This window comes from Pteropus vampyrus, unplaced genomic scaffold (genome assembly GCF_000151845.1).
Source record: "Pteropus vampyrus isolate Shadow unplaced genomic scaffold, Pvam_2.0 Scaffold178, whole genome shotgun sequence".
In the NCBI taxonomy this organism is placed as follows: domain Eukaryota; kingdom Metazoa; phylum Chordata; class Mammalia; order Chiroptera; family Pteropodidae; genus Pteropus; species Pteropus vampyrus.
This window is the reverse complement of record NW_011888959.1, coordinates 695,417-711,269: the sequence shown is the minus strand read 5'-3', so window position 1 is coordinate 711,269 and position 15,853 is coordinate 695,417. Positions and strand designations below refer to the sequence as shown.

The 15,853-nt window shown below is 51.5% G+C and overlaps 1 protein-coding gene and 1 pseudogene across 1 annotated transcript in view; both read left to right on the top strand.

Annotated features, from left to right (window-relative positions):
* DYNC1H1 (dynein cytoplasmic 1 heavy chain 1) overlaps positions 1–15,853 on the top strand; it is a 76,590-nt gene that overhangs the window by 25,082 nt on the left and 35,655 nt on the right. Inside the window, exons 9-26 of the mRNA XM_023537135.1 lie at positions 1,790–1,969; positions 4,208–4,357; positions 5,744–5,890; positions 8,513–8,653; positions 9,012–9,188; positions 9,316–9,426; positions 9,510–9,629; positions 10,126–10,365; positions 12,025–12,180; positions 12,323–12,436; positions 12,775–12,885; positions 12,964–13,173; positions 13,325–13,471; positions 13,669–13,835; positions 13,933–14,106; positions 14,808–14,973; positions 15,054–15,242; positions 15,334–15,611. Coding sequence (XP_023392903.1) covers positions 1,790–1,969; positions 4,208–4,357; positions 5,744–5,890; positions 8,513–8,653; positions 9,012–9,188; positions 9,316–9,426; positions 9,510–9,629; positions 10,126–10,365; positions 12,025–12,180; positions 12,323–12,436; positions 12,775–12,885; positions 12,964–13,173; positions 13,325–13,471; positions 13,669–13,835; positions 13,933–14,106; positions 14,808–14,973; positions 15,054–15,242; positions 15,334–15,611 — 2,978 coding nt within the window. The remainder of the gene's footprint in view (positions 1–1,789; positions 1,970–4,207; positions 4,358–5,743; positions 5,891–8,512; positions 8,654–9,011; positions 9,189–9,315; positions 9,427–9,509; positions 9,630–10,125; positions 10,366–12,024; positions 12,181–12,322; positions 12,437–12,774; positions 12,886–12,963; positions 13,174–13,324; positions 13,472–13,668; positions 13,836–13,932; positions 14,107–14,807; positions 14,974–15,053; positions 15,243–15,333; positions 15,612–15,853) is intronic.
* LOC111746208 lies at positions 14,358–14,476 on the top strand (annotated as a pseudogene).

The following is a 15,853-nucleotide window of genomic DNA, read 5'->3' as shown; positions in this document are numbered from 1 at the left end:
AAACACAAGTCTCCATTCGGTAACCTCTTGTTACGAACCCTCTCTTTTAGGTCACGGCGGTTGCACAGCAGAATCAGGGAGAGGTGCCTGAACCCCAGGATATGAAAGTAGCTGAGGTTCTCTTCGATGCCGCCGACGCGAACGCCATCGAGGAGGTGAACCTCGCCTACGAGAACGTCAAGGAGGTGGATGGGCTGGACGTCTCCAAAGAAGGCACGGAGGCGTGGGAGGCTGCGATGAAGCGGTACGACGAGAGGATCGACAGGGTGGAGACGCGCATCACGGCCCGCCTCCGCGACCAGCTGGGCACGGCCAAGAACGCCAACGAGATGTTCAGGATCTTCTCCCGGTTCAACGCGCTGTTCGTCCGGCCTCACATCCGCGGGGCCATCCGGGAATACCAGACCCAGCTCATCCAGCGCGTGAAGGACGACATCGAGTCCCTTCATGACAAGTTCAAAGTCCAGTACCCACAAAGCCAGGCGTGCAAGATGAGCCACGTGCGCGACCTCCCGCCCGTGTCGGGCTCCATCATCTGGGCCAAGCAGATCGACAGGCAGCTGACAGCCTACATGAAGCGCGTGGAGGACGTGCTGGGCAAGGGCTGGGAGAACCACGTGGAAGGGCAGAAGCTGAAGCAGGACGGCGACAGTTTCCGCATGAAGCTCAACACCCAGGAGATATTCGATGACTGGGCCCGGAAGGTGCAGCAGCGGAACCTGGGCGTCTCGGGGCGCATCTTCACCATTGAAAGCACTCGGGTTCGGGGCCGATCCGGAAATGTCCTCAAGCTCAAGGTCAACTTCCTCCCCGAGATCATTACGCTTTCGAAAGAAGTTCGAAACCTCAAATGGCTTGGTTTCCGAGTCCCACTGGCGATTGTGAACAAGGCTCATCAAGCAAACCAGCTTTACCCGTTCGCCATCTCCCTGATCGAGAGCGTCCGCACGTACGAGCGGACCTGCGAGAAGGTGGAGGAGCGCAACACCATCTCCCTGCTGGTGGCGGGCCTGAAAAAGGAGGTGCAGGCCCTGATCGCGGAGGGCATTGCCTTGGTGTGGGAATCCTACAAACTCGACCCGTACGTGCAGCGACTGGCAGAGACTGTCTTCAACTTCCAAGAAAAGGTGGGTTCCCAGAACCCTCGTGGCTCAGGGCGAACTGCGCCTGGTGACAGCGCACTCAGCACGTAGCTCTCCCGCAGGAGGCGTGCGATCAGTCGGTAGAGAGTGAGGCCACGCGAGCTGGAAGGGAGGAGCCGTCTCGCGCACTGGGCTCTCGATAGGGCCGGGGCTCCAGGGAGGCCATTAATAACACCCCGCATTTAGAAACCAGTGGAGAGGGGACGGTCACAGGGGTCTGACATGACAGAGCGGGAGCTTTAGTGCTGAAGGAGCTGGCCGGGCGACGTGGCTCGAGGACTGTAGCCGGGGCGCTTGCTGTCGACCCACCCCATACCCGGACGTCCTCCCTCGGCCGCAGTGCAGTCGGACAGTGTCAGGCCGGCCGGCTCCCAGGGACCGAGAGGGCGCTGGTGACGGGCACACGTTTTGTTTCCTGCTCCCGGCTTCTCAGTCAGAGGTCACCCCTCTCGTGAGCTGGAGGGAGTGAGGGGGGAAGCAGGTTGTCCCATACATTTCCCGTCCCTGTCACCCCAACAAGTAGGATTAGCTGTTTATGGAAGAACCTCTCCGCTTCGAGCATTTGTTAATTAATGGAGAAGGATGTGCATAAAACTTAAGGGACAGAGTGAGTGGGCATTTTCAATATTCGATATCCCTTCCTTTAGGTGGATGATCTGCTGATCATTGAAGAAAAAATAGACCTGGAAGTCCGTTCCTTAGAAACCTGCATGTACGACCATAAGACTTTCTCAGAGATCCTGAACAGAGTCCAGAAGGCCGTGGACGACTTGAACCTTCACTCCTACTCCAATTTGCCCATCTGGGTCAACAAGCTCGATATGGAGGTGAGGCCTGGGGCTCGTTGGTGGTGTTTTGCATTTTTCTACTGTCAGTGTAGGCGCGGATCCTGCTTCATAAGCTTATTAGGCTGTCGTTAAAAAGCATTTTTCTATAGAAGTTGTCAGCGGTAGTCTAGTTTTCTCTTCAGAAATCTCATTTAACCAACGATAGCTGAACTGTGATGCTGGCAATACGCGGTCTGTTCCAAGTTGGCGGAGTGAGCTGTGAGGGAGGAGACAGTGCTCCTTATTTCCTGGGCATGTGACAACCTCCTACTTGCCATTCCCTGCTCCTCCAACAGTTTATGTTGTCCTTCCTGGCCCTCCCCGCCAGGCATCCTTCTCTGATAGCTCTGTCCCGCTCCACCCCCAGACCCAGACGTCCTCCCTCGGCCGCAGTGCAGTCGGACAGTGTCAGGCCGGCCGGCTCCCAGGGACCGAGAGGGCGCTGGTGACGAGCACACGTTTTGTTTCCTGCTCCCGGCTTCTCAGTCAGAGGTCACCCCTCTCGTGAGCTGGAGGGAGTGAGGGGGGAAGCAGGTTGTCCCATACATTTCCCCTCCCTGTCACCCCAACAAATAGGATTAGCTGTTTATGGAAGAACCTCTCCGCTTCGAGCATTTGTTAATTAATGGAGAAGGATGTGCATAAAACTTAAGGGACAGAGTGAGTGGGCATTTTCAATATTCGATATCCCTTCCTTTAGGTGGATGATCTGCTGATCATTGAAGAAAAAATAGACCTGGAAGTCCGTTCCTTAGAAACCTGCATGTACGACCATAAGACTTTCTCAGAGATCCTGAACAGAGTCCAGAAGGCCGTGGACGACTTGAACCTTCACTCCTACTCCAATTTGCCCATCTGGGTCAACAAGCTCGATATGGAGGTGAGGTCTGGGGCTCGTTGGTGGTGTTTTGCATTTTTCTACTGTCAGTGTAGGCGCGGATCCTGCTTCATAAGCTCATTAGGCTGTCGTTAAAAAGCATTTTTCTATAGAAGTTGTCAGCGGTAGTCTAGTTTTCTCTTCAGAAATCTCATTTAACCAACAATAGCTGAACCGTGATGCTGGCAATACGCGGTCTGTTCCAAGTTGGCGGAGTGAGCTGTGAGGGAGGAGACAGTGCTCTTTATTTCCTGGGCATGTGACAACCTCCTACTTGCCATTCCCTGCTCCTCCAACAGTTTATGTTGTCCTTCCTGGCCCTCCCCACCAGGCATCCTTCTCTGATAGCTCTGTCCCGCTCCACCACCCAGTTTAAAAAAATACCCAACAACGAATACCTCTTAGAGGTGTGCGTGAGGGTGTGTCAGAGAGAAGCATCCTTGCCACCCCAGGTGGCTGCCCGGGGGGTAGGGGGCGCAGGGTGCACATCAGGGAGCACATCCTTGGGGAGGCTCAGGGGAGAGGATATTTCATGGCCGAGGTCGCTCTGTGGACAGGTGGTAGTTGGTGAGTTCCAAAGCTGTGTGTGGTTCACAGGTTTTCTCTTTCTTTCCCTTTTAAAATGGATAAATGAATTGCAGTGCAGCCACACAGTGGGACACTGACAGTGAATGCTAACAGACCCAACTCTCTTGAATCCACTGAAAGTCTATGGTTTTTCTCACAGCTTTCCCAGGATGCTTGTATGGCCCACAGCAGACTCTTCACAAAGATATACGGATGTCCTATGTGTAGGAAATTTACTTGTCTCCTTCTAGATCAGAAAGAAGACTCTGTTCTTTACTTGTTAAAATGGCCACTATGTGTGGTGACGGATGTTAACTAGACTTTTTGTGGCGATCGTTTTGTAGTCTATACAAATATCAAGTCATTGTGTTGTACCTGAAACTAACATACTGTCAGTTGTACCTCAATACAAAGAAAAAACAATAATTGAATCTCCAAATCTACTTTCTAGTTTTATCTCTGAGGCTGCCAGGGAAATGCTTTTCTTTTGTAAATTTTCTGTTGTATTAAACAAATATCAAGACCATAACTGCATCTGCTATGTTAGTCTCCTTATCACTTATGAGTCGGGACGATTGGTGACTCAACCTGCAGGCGAAGAACACGGGAGACGAGTTACCTGGGGCTGGGAGAAAGTGCTGGACATGAGGCTCTGAGAGGAGAGAGTGCGTGGGTAGGCAGGGTTGTAGTTAGTAACTCTATCTTTGACCTGAAACTTCTGCTTTCCTATTTTATGTGCTCTGTGAGCTAACTTTTGGAAGAATCGCTGTCCTACAATACTACTTTCTCTGTAGATTGAAAGAATATTGGGCGTTCGCCTACAAGCCGGCCTGAGAGCCTGGACCCAGGTGCTTCTTGGACAAGCTGAAGATAAAGCAGAAGTGGACATGGACACAGACGCGCCACAAGTTAGTCACAAGCCTGGTGGAGAGCCGAAGATCAAAGTGAGTATTTCCCATGGCGTCTGATTTGCACGTGAGTAAACTTCTCCCCTCAATACCAGTGAAAACACCGCTTCGCGGCGGAGAAACCTGACAGGCACCTCGCCCAGGTGACCCTGGGCTGCAGCGCCCGGGGACCGTGTGCGGTGCGGTCGTCCTCCCCAGATCCCCCAGCCTCGTGCTGGCCGCGAGATAAACATCAGACGGACCCAGATCGAGGGCCAGTACTCTCCCAGAGTGTCAAGGTCACGAGGGAAAGGCGAGGAAGAACAGAAATGTCACATGTTGGAGAGGAGAACCGAGCTGCGACGGCTGACTGTGAGCTCGGGTTCCGGGTTAGCTCCTGCGGAGTCCGCCCACACCCGCGTCGTAGTTAGTAGTGTTGCGTCGGCGGTAACGTCTCAGTCGTGGTGGTTATGCCATGTTACGTGCTCACGTGAGCGGAGGCTGGTGAAGGGTATGTGGGAGCTCTTCGTGGTCTCTTCGTAACTCTCCTATAAGTCAAATTATTTCAAAAGCAAGTTGCTAAAAGTGCAAAATAAATTCACCCTGGGAAAAGTTCTCTTATTTCTAAGCCTTTGTGCAAGAAATCATTTCAAAGAGTGAACATAATCTACAAGCGAAAGTTCAGACCGTGACACTAGAATGTCACTGTTTTCACAAAAATCTAAACCGAGGGCTCATGGGAGAGTGCAGTAATAGCACAGCGGCCACACACTGGACTGCAGTCTTTGTCCCCAAGCCACCTGTTTCCCATTTGTGCGTAGAATGCGTCAGCCAGAGCCTAGCAAGCTTTCTGGAAGTTTTTGTTAGTTGGAATAGGCCCTGTCCCTGACGTGGGCGTGGCTGTAAAGGTGTCCACGCTGCAGTAATTCATCAGCCCTGCGTTTGCTGTGTGTAGTTTATCGTGCTTGTGCTGTATTTATTACTGAAAAATTCTCGCAAAACAGAAGCCTGAAAGAGCTGCAGGTAAACACTTTGATCTGAGAGAAACATTTGGCTTTTTTTTCCTACCCAGACTTTACTCTCTCTTTTTTTTTCTCTTAATGCTTGAAAAATGTTTTCATTTTTGAATATTACAGATACTTATCCCCAGAGCATACTCTTTAAAATACTGAGGTCACCAGGCACGTCACATCAGGTGGTACTTTGTTGCTCATCCAAGCCAGGGCACTCCAGGGGACCCTAAGCGATGCCTGTCCTCCGGCTTTTAACAGTTAGGGGAGGGCCGCAGACCACAGTCGTGGCATCACAGAGACCGTGTCTAGTGGAAATGATGGCCTCGTGGTGCAGACCGAAGCAATTTAATAATTTAAAGTCAACGTTCTGCACCAAAAGCATTTTTTTGAAATAAATTGCTGAGCAAGATGTGAAATCTTTCTTTTACAGAACGTGGTGCATGAGCTAAGAATCACCAATCAGGTCATCTATCTGAACCCACCAATCGAAGAGTGCAGGTACAAGCTGTATCAGGAAATGTTCGCCTGGAAGATGATCGTGCTGTCTCTCCCCAGGATCCAGAGTCAGAGGTACCAGGTGAGCCTTCAGGAGCCTTGCGGCCAGGCCTCCCCTAGGGCTCTGTGACACCCCCTCTCCCCTAGGCCTCTGAGTAGAGCCCTCGGTGTGCCGTTTCAGACCGCCGGACTCCAGGCTCGGCATTCTAAGGGAAAGCTGGCAGAAGCTTTGTGCACCTGACACTTTTTCCCATTAGTTACTTTTCTAAATAGTTGTGTTTGCAGCCCTGGTCTCAGTCGTCTCTTAGGAATTCCCCCCATTCATTCCGCTGAGAGTTTTAAGTCCTGCTGCTTTTTTCCTCCCACGTTTAATTATGGAAATTTGCAAACGTTCACAAAGGTAGCAGGAATCAGATGAGTTCGTATCGCCGCACTTCGTTTATCCACATGGGGCTGATTGTTTCATTTCTGTTCCCCTCCACACCCCACCGCATTTTTGTGAAGCAAATCTTACATATAGCACATTCTTAGTACTGTACTTCCAGAGCAAAAGGAAAGCTCTGGGCCGTGTTATTCCAGGCGGACCCGTGGTTTTCAGACGAGCGGACCCGCGACCTCTGCCTGCACAGCTCTTCCAGAGTGGCGGTCCCGCTACGAAGCCCGTCCCTTTCTTAACTTTGAACTTAAGCTCGGTTCTGTTCAGCTTTTTCTGAGGTAGCAACTGCCCATGGGCTTGCGGTCTCGGCGGCGCTTGGCCCAGGCCCTGGCGGTGTCCCCTAACTGGAATGGAGCCGTGAGTGGTTCCTGCCCCTCGGGGAGTCTGCCGTGTTCAGGATGTTTCTTGTCATATTTCTTCTGCTTTTAACCAGCCACGTTCCTCTTTCCATTTTTCTCTGGTTTATCCCCACACTTAATGCGCTGAGCCTCCCTCTTCGTCCCCCACCCCCGCTGTGCTCCATGGCCTCGCTGCCACTCAGCACCTGTCCCCCTTCCTCTGATCTTTCCTGTCCCCGTCCCCCTCAGACCATCTAACTCTCTGCTCCCCTTGGTGGCGAAGCTGGAGTTGCACGGCTGCTCCGCCAGGACCGTGTGCTCGGTGTCCACAGGCTCCACCCTGCTGGTGTGTGGCCTCTCGGCCCTGGGCAGATGTCAGCTGCAGGATTTGATGGGCTGTGTGCGCTCCCTCCTCCTCGCTACACCTTTCTCGCTTGGCGTGCCTGCTTCGTTTTTGCCTCCCACCTCGCGGGCCAGTCTTTTTGACCAGGTCCTCTCGTGCACCCCTTCCTCCTGGCCTCTCGATGTCCAGTGCCCGCCCCACCCCCGTGCGCCGCGTGCCATCCGGTCTGTCGGTTTCCAGCTCCGCCGTGTGCCGACAGCTCGTGTTCACATCTCCAGCCTGGCCTCACCCCACGCTCCAGCCCGTCTCTCAGCCGCCTCCTGGCATCTCCTCGTGACGGTCTGAGAGACGCCGCAAACTGAACGTGTCTCTCCAGTCCCCCTTCCTCAAGGTGGCTCCCCGCTGGTCTTCCTCCCCCGCCCCTTCAGCCCACTCGGGCCCAAAATCATGGCGTCATCCTTGACTTCCATTGTCTCTGTCCTCAAACTCACCGTGATTTCTTACCACGTCCACTGCTAGGTACCATCGTCCTGCACTTGGATCATTAAAAATCCCTCCTGACTTGTCTCTCTGTCTGCCTTGTCCCCTAAAGTCTGTTTTCAATACAGCAGCCAGAATAAGTCTTAAATTGTATGTCGACTCTGCCACTGCTCTTTGGGCCTGTTAATGGCTTCCTGTCCCACTCAGCATCAGAGCCCCGTCCCGCACTGGCTTGCTGGGCCCCCCTCGAGAGCCTGCTTGTAGCTTCTCTGACTGCAGCTCTTGCTTCTCCCCTCACTGGCTCTGCTCTGGACACGCTGGACTCTTGCTCGTCCTCAAATGTGCCAGGCAGACCCCCTGCCCCTGGGCCTTTGCACTTGCTGGGCTCCGCTCGGACTTCCTGGTGACAGATATTCACATGGCTCCCTCCCTCCTCCTGGTCTCTGCTCAAATGTCACTCCTCAGCAAGGCCTTCCCTGACCTCCCCGCTTAAAATACAGCCTTCTCCTCTCCGTGCTCCCTGCCCTGCTTTTCCCTGCTGCTTCATGGTCCTTCGCACCATCTGACATTCTGTAGACTTTGCGTTTTTCTTAATCGTCTCTCTCCTCCCATAAAACGTAAGTCAACGCGAGCACAGGTTTTTGTCTGTTTGTTGTACCCACAACCATGCCTGGCACATAACAGTCACTCACATTGTTGAAACAAATGATGGTCATCAGTTCCACCGTCCAAGTTGGTGTAAATCCTTGGTCACGGTACCGTCACGTTCTTAGACATTGCCTTCAGTGTCCCCTCTCGGATGAGAGTTCGCCCCCCGAGGGTCCGCTGCGGGCGCTGTGCGCTCTCCTTCGTCTGGGCATGCTCCTTCACTGCTCGCACTGTGCCAGTGGCGATGCCACGTTTTCTACCTCGTGGTCGATCTGGTCTTTTACGGGCTTGGCGAGTTGAATATAAGTAGCTTTCTGATTACTCGTGCCTGGGGTAACTGGATGTTATCCCTCAAATGCCATTTTTACTGTAAGCTCTTTTTTCAGTTTTGGTTAATAAGTGAGAGGTGACTCTGAGGTTAACGTTTTTGTATCCTTCCAACCGGCTTTGCTTGGTTAGGTGGGCGTACATTACGAATTGACTGAGGAAGAGAAATTCTACCGGAACGCGTTGACACGAATGCCTGATGGCCCGGTTGCCCTGGAAGAGTCCTACTCTGCGGTCATGGGCATCGTGACCGAAGTCGAGCAGTACGTCAAGGTGAGGGCCTGCCCCGGTTTTCATGCAAGTATGTAGAATGGTCTGTTTCAGACGCCGAGAAGTGTGAGATACAATGAACAAGGAACTAACAGGTCTCTACTATGTGTAACATGATTCGCTAGATAATTTAAAGTATGAGTCGCTATTTAAAGCAAAGAGTAAACAGAATGAGTCTGGGATATTAACTTTGCTTTGGAGAATTGTAGATTTCATTTTTTGATAACGAATTTGAAGGGAGAATTTTTCTAACAGTGATGAATGAACATGAACCTTTTGAACAGAATGTGAAAACAATACATAAATATTCTACAAAATGAAAAGTCAAGCTGTGTTCTTTGGCTGTGTTCGTCATCTGCAGGTTTGGCTTCAGTACCAGTGCTTATGGGACATGCAGGCCGAAAACATCTACAACAGACTAGGGGAGGACCTCAACAAGTGGCAGGCTCTCTTGGTCCAGATAAGGAAGGCCAGAGGAACTTTTGACAACGCAGAAACCAAGAAAGAGTTCGGACCGGTAGTTATAGATTACGGCAAGGTGAGCTCGCTGTCTTGTCGAGAGGTAGCTGTAGAGGCAGCACCGCTATTTGACTAAAATGAAGTCAAAGTGTAAAGTCCAGCAGGAAAGCAGTACGATCTGCTGTCGTGTGCTCACTCACCTGCAGGTGCAGTCGAAGGTGAACTTGAAGTATGACTCTTGGCATAAGGAGGTTCTCAGCAAATTTGGGCAGATGCTCGGTTCAAACATGACAGAGTTCCATTCCCAGATCTCAAAGGTGAGGAGGCAGGATTTGCCAGCGCAGCGAGCCTGCCGGTAAACCTGGGCTCCAAGCTGAAATCCTGTGCTCTCTCTGAACAGTCTCGCCAGGAGCTGGAGCAGCACTCAGTGGATACAGCCAGCACCTCCGACGCGGTGACCTTTATCACCTACGTGCAGTCTTTGAAGCGGAAGATCAAGCAGTTTGAGAAACAAGTCGAGGTGAGCTCTAGGCATAGCTGCAGTTCTCTGCACCTGCCCTGGCTCGCCCTCAGCCCTTCACGCGGCGTTTCTTGGTCCACCGAGGCCTCTCATCACCGCTGGAAGTGCTTGGGAAAGTGCCGGTGCTGGTGTCCTGAACCTCTGTGTTTTAAAATGCGCTGCCAGGGAGTCCCGTGCACACCGAGGCTTGAGCGCCACTGCTTCTGTTTTTTAAGATTTTGTATTTCAATTGATCTTCAAGTTTTCCAGCCGAATTTCCTTTCTGTAATTTGGAGTCAGGGTGGAGCGTGGCCCCAGCGTGGCAGCTCCTCTCTGGGGCCAGCGCTTGGTGCTGCCTCTGACCACAGTGCTCGGGACCAGGGGTTTCTGGAGAAGAGAGACATACTGATGTTCTGTGTTCTGCAGCCCCAGAGTCTTCTCTTCTATGAGACTCTTGACGCTATTTCCATTATTGTCATAAGAGAAAAACCTTCGTTTTGCTTTCTAACTCCCCAAGCTCTACCGCAATGGCCAGCGCTTGCTGGAGAAGCAGAGGTTCCAGTTCCCGCCTTCCTGGCTTTACATCGACAACATCGAGGGAGAGTGGGGGGCCTTCAATGATATCATGCGGCGGAAGGACTCTGCCATTCAGCAGCAGGTGGCAAACCTGCAGATGAAGATCGTCCAGGAGGACCGGGCCGTGGAGAGCCGCACCACTGACCTGCTGACCGACTGGGAAAAGACCAAGCCCGTCAAGGTGAGTCTTGGCCTCTGTGCGCCACGAGCTTCTCGGCCAACAGTGCCACCTGGTGTCTTTCTTCCAAACTTAAAAAGCATCGCTGTGGCTTAGATTTCTAGTCATGAGGACTCTCGTAATTAAAAAAGCAGTACTTACAGATAGTTTCTTTGAAAATATGAATGCTAATAGATCTCTATTTCCCCAGAACTGGTCATGATAGTCCCTTAAGTCAGGAGATGGTTTTACACGTTGAAGTTGTCCTTTTCTTAAGCTATCCTCTTATTCGGCATGCCCACACTCAAAAGCTGGATTTGCTCTCTCAGGGACATAGGCCGAGCCCCACACTGCTGCTGCAGCTCTGTGTTTGAGGGAGCAGGTTCTCGTTGACGTTGCAGGTATTAAACCTGTACCCAGAACCTGCCATCTCCAGTTCTCTTGATTCATCTGTGTTTATCGAGCTCAGACTATGTTGTAGGCATCAGGAGAACAGCCGTGAACAAAAGAGAGCCCCTGCCCTTGTGCAGAATGCTCCAGTGGGAGAGGCAGACGACAAGAAATGGACAAGGAAAACGTGTATTTTGAGTCATGGGCACGCGTGCCGTGTAGGAGGGTGAGGGCCGGGTGGAAGAGGGGTGTTGAGGTGTCCTGCTGTGCCAGGGAAGGCACTGTGTAAGTGGTGCCCTGGAGGAGGGGAGCTGGCCAGTCATGCAGATATCCTGAGGGGACAGGAAGGGGTCTGGCCGAGGGGCCAGCGAAGCTCCAGCAAGGAGGTAACGGCATGCCTGGTTGCTGGGCGGAGTCCATGCCTGTACTTGGGCGCGCATCAGCTTAGACGAGAAAAGGGGAAGACGCCAGAATGCCCTGAACGTTGGTCTGGTGGTGTAGTTCGCGGACGTAGGTTTTCCGCAGCAGGCCCGGTGGCAGATTTAGCTCCCGTCATGTACCGGCCACCGCTCTGTCCCACCCTCAGCCCTATCTGTGCTGCTGGGCGCAGAAGTTCTTCTCTGTGCTTAATTTTGGTTCAAGGAGAGGTCTCTGCTTTTGCTAGTGCCAGTGCTATAGGTTCCACAGAATGCCAGCTGCAGTCAGTGTGTGAGTTCGTCAGTAGGCACGATCGGGTCACCAGAACGTGAATCTCTCATTGCCTCACCTTGCTAGTAACGTGTTACAGTTCAGGTTCTAATCGATGTTTCACGTCATTCTTAAAGGTTATTAAAGTGGAAGGGAAGTATGTAAACAGTTAATGCCAGAGCAGAGGCTGTCTCCAGTGAGAACAGAGCTTTGTTTCTCACTCACCTGTCGGTAACTAAGAGCTGTGTGTGTGTCAGGGAGGGTGTGGCCGGCAGTCCCCAAGAGCCATGTCCATCAGATCGAGAGTGGCCTGAGCCAGGCCCAAGTTTGTCCCGACTCTTCCTGTCTCCCAAGGCATTTCATGAGAAGATGGCTGAATTGAGAGGTGCTCCGCCTTTTTCAGTTATATTTCTTATTTATGTCAAATACAGAAGTAAAAGTTACATTCGGTAACGCGCACAGATCGGAAGCGCACGTCCTATTGAACGTTCACACACGTAGACACGTTCAGGGAATCAGCCCCGGCAGGCTGTCCCTGCCGGTCCCCGCCAGTGTCCGTCTGTCTGAGGCCTGACGCTGCCATGCTCTGCGCTCCGACTCTTGCAGGGCACCCTGCGTCCGGAGGAGGCGCTGCAGGCCCTCACCATCTACGAGGGCAAGTTCGGCAGGCTGAAGGATGACCGCGAAAAGTGCGCCAAGGCCAAGGAGGCCCTGGAGTTGACGGACACCGGGCTCCTCAGCGGCAGCGAGGAACGCGTCCAGGTGCGGGCCGTGGGGGTGGGGAGGAGGGACGCGGCTCCTCGTCCTGACTCCGCCCTGGACCCGGGCCATCTCAGTGTCCTCGCTGGACTCTGAAATGACTTCCATTTCCAAAATTCAGCTGCTTTACTACTCTTAACCGCAGGTGGCCTTAGAAGAATTGCAGGACCTCAAAGGCGTGTGGTCAGAGCTTTCCAAGGTCTGGGAGCAGATCGACCAGATGAAGGAGCAGCCATGGGTCTCCGTGCAGCCCCGGAAGGTGCGTCTGGTCAAATGGGCAGGTGCAAAGCCTACGGATTTCGTCCACCAGTGTCACCGTAATAAAAAAATAAAATAAAATAAATGAAGGACTTCGCTGTAAAAAAATTTAAATAAAGAAGGGGTGTGTGTACTTTCATGCGTTAAGTTACAGATGGTCTTTAGAAACTTTTCAAACAAGGAACTATGTTGGGAATTCACAAAATGTCATATAACAGTCCGCATGCCATCTACATTATTATTCATCCAGCCTAATATAAAAGTTCTTTTGAAACCGTTTTTTAAAACGTTTAAAGGAATGTTGGCAAACTCAGTGTCACCTTGTATCTCTTTTAACAGCTTCGACAAAATTTAGATGGTCTCTTGAACCAGTTGAAAAACTTCCCCGCACGATTACGGCAATACGCATCCTATGAATTTGTCCAGAGGCTTCTGAAAGGTTACCTAAAGGTGGGTGACGAGGTCTGCAGTCCTGAGTGTTCGTTAGGAACCCAGCGGCTCCGGGTGACTCTCTTCCTCTCCCCACAGATCAACATGCTGGTAATTGAGCTGAAGTCTGAAGCGCTGAAAGACCGCCACTGGAAGCAGCTGATGAAGAGGCTCCATGTTAACTGGGTTGTTTCTGAGCTGACCCTCGGCCAGATCTGGGACGTCGACCTGCAGAAGAACGAAGCTGTAGTCAAGGATGTGCTGCTCGTGGCGCAAGGGGAGATGGCCCTGGAAGAGTTTCTGAAGCAGGTAAACAGGACCGACGGCCACTTTCATGTCATGTTTCAGACTGTCAGTCGATGTGAGCTCTGTGGTCCGTTCTGTCCCTGTAACTTGGTTGCTTATGTAGCTGGTGCGTGCCCACACAGCAATAGCGTGCCTCTCTCTGGTCTTAATTCAGATACGAGAAGTGTGGAACACGTACGAATTAGACTTGGTTAATTATCAGAACAAGTGTCGCTTGATTCGTGGCTGGGACGACCTTTTCAACAAGGTTAAAGAGCACATCAACAGTGTCTCCGCCATGAAGCTCTCTCCATACTACAAGGTACTGTCGTTGGGGAAACTGCCTCCCCAATCAGAGCTTCTTCCCCTGCCCCGCAGTACCTTCCGACTGCCGTTACCGGAGGCCTGTTACTTAGAACATGAGCCAGTTAACTCAACGGACCTAGTCTGCGTTTTTCAGTGCGTTTGGCACATGTGTTCTGGGTAGCAGTCGAGCTCTTCCTTACGTCTGCCCGCTAGGTTTTCGAGGAGGACGCCCTGAGCTGGGAAGACAAGCTGAACCGCATCATGGCCCTCTTTGACGTGTGGATTGACGTCCAGAGGCGCTGGGTCTACCTGGAAGGCATCTTCACAGGCAGTGCAGACATCAAGCACCTGCTGCCTGTGGAAACGCAGCGCTTCCAGAGGTGAGGCCTGCAGCCAGGGGCGCGAGGGCTCCGGACCGCACGGGGCTGCGCGCCTCCCCTCGCACAAGGCTGACCTCGACTTGGGTTTGGTTTGTAGTATCAGCACGGAGTTTCTGGCGCTGATGAAGAAGGTGTCGAAGTCTCCACTTGTGATGGACGTTCTCAACATCCAGGGGGTGCAACGGTCTCTAGAGAGACTGGCGGACCTTCTAGGAAAGATCCAGAAAGCACTGGGAGAATACCTGGAAAGAGAGCGCTCATCTTTCCCCAGGTAGGTGTTGTTTTCGCTTTTACTGAAATGTTCTGTTTCAGCCCAACCCCCTCCCTTCTGGGCCTGCGTGTTGGTCACTTTTGACATCGAGGGTTTCGTTACTCGTAATGAATACCATTTCCCTTTCATGCACTGATTCCTAATTATAATGAATAGTTCTTAATTTTCTACCTCAGATTTGTTCATTAAGCTTCATTTAAAATCTCATCCACATTCCCAGGCAGCTTACATCTCTTAAAAATTTGGCTCTGGTCTATAGCCATGCCAACCTGAATGTGCCCAATCTTGTCTGATCTCAGAAGCTAAGCCGGGTTGGGCCTGGTTAGTGCTTGGATGGGAGACCACCTAGGAAGACCAGGTGCTGTAGGCGTTAAAAAAGAATTTGGCTCTGATTATTATCTAAGTGGCTTTTCCACCTTTCTCAATAGTTTGCCTAGTATAGATCACACAGGTTTTTAAAAAATGAGTTCATGTAGTAAGGTGAATGACATAAAACGTATGGAATTCATCTTCAAAGTCTTGATAAATAAATTTGTATGTTTTGCTGAGGGTTGGGAGGAATTTGGATGTATCTGAATTCAGGCCGGATAGAAAATGTCTGCCACCTTCCTCGTCCACTTTCTATAATTTGATGTTTTCCCTTAATGCACATTATTTGTGTATATGTAACATTCTAAGAACTTATGCTGTTTTAATTCTAGGTTCTATTTTGTGGGTGATGAAGATTTGCTTGAAATCATTGGAAACAGCAAGAATGTAGCTAAATTACAGAAACACTTCAAGAAAATGTTTGCTGGGGTTTCGAGCATCATTCTGAACGAGGATAACTCCGTCGTCTTGGGCATTTCATCCCGCGAAGGAGAAGAGGTATTCGGGTGGTGTTTGTGATCTTGAAAACTTCTCTCCCATTTGTGTGCATCTTAATTTTTAAATTTTACTTATTTCAGGTTATGTTTAAAACTCCTGTGTCAATTACTGAGCATCCCAAAATCAATGAATGGCTCACGCTGGTAGAAAAGGAGATGAGAGTCACTCTGGCTAAGCTCCTGGCTGAGTCTGTTACAGAAGTTGAGATTTTTGGTAAAGCAACTTCAATTGACCCCAATACCTACATCACTTGGATTGACAAATATCAGGTAACGTAGACTAGAAGTGGAACGGGCCAAAGGAAGCTACCAGCTGATTTCTAAAGTGACCCTTTGAGATCTTGTGTCTCGTGTCTTTCAGGCCCAGCTTGTGGTTCTGTCAGCCCAGATAGCCTGGTCTGAAAACGTGGAGACAGCTCTGAGCAGCATCGGCGGGAGTGGGGACGCGGCGCCCTTGCACTCCGTGCTAAGCAACGTGGAGGTCACGCTCAACGTGTTGGCCGACTCGGTCCTCATGGAGCAGCCCCCGCTCCGCAGGAGGAAGCTGGAGCACTTGGTCAGTCCCGCGCCTGCCTCGCTGCTCCCTAGTTCGGCTCTCACGCCTTCAGCTCAGGCAGTGGGTCGTGCTTGGAAAGTATTCTAACTGGCATCGTGGGGGGAGCAGATGGCAAATGGATGTGCCCTGGGGTGGGTACTTGGCTCTCTGTTCTTGTCCAGAGGTAATCGTTTTACATATCCTGGTAAAAAGGAAGTGAGGACCGTGGGCGGGGTCTTTCACTGTATCTCATCTCCTTCCCGAAGAGGCGCTGTGGGCAGTGTCAGCAGGCCCCGAGCTCAGAGTTCCCCATTACGGGGTTTGTGCCCCGATGGACAGCGCGGAC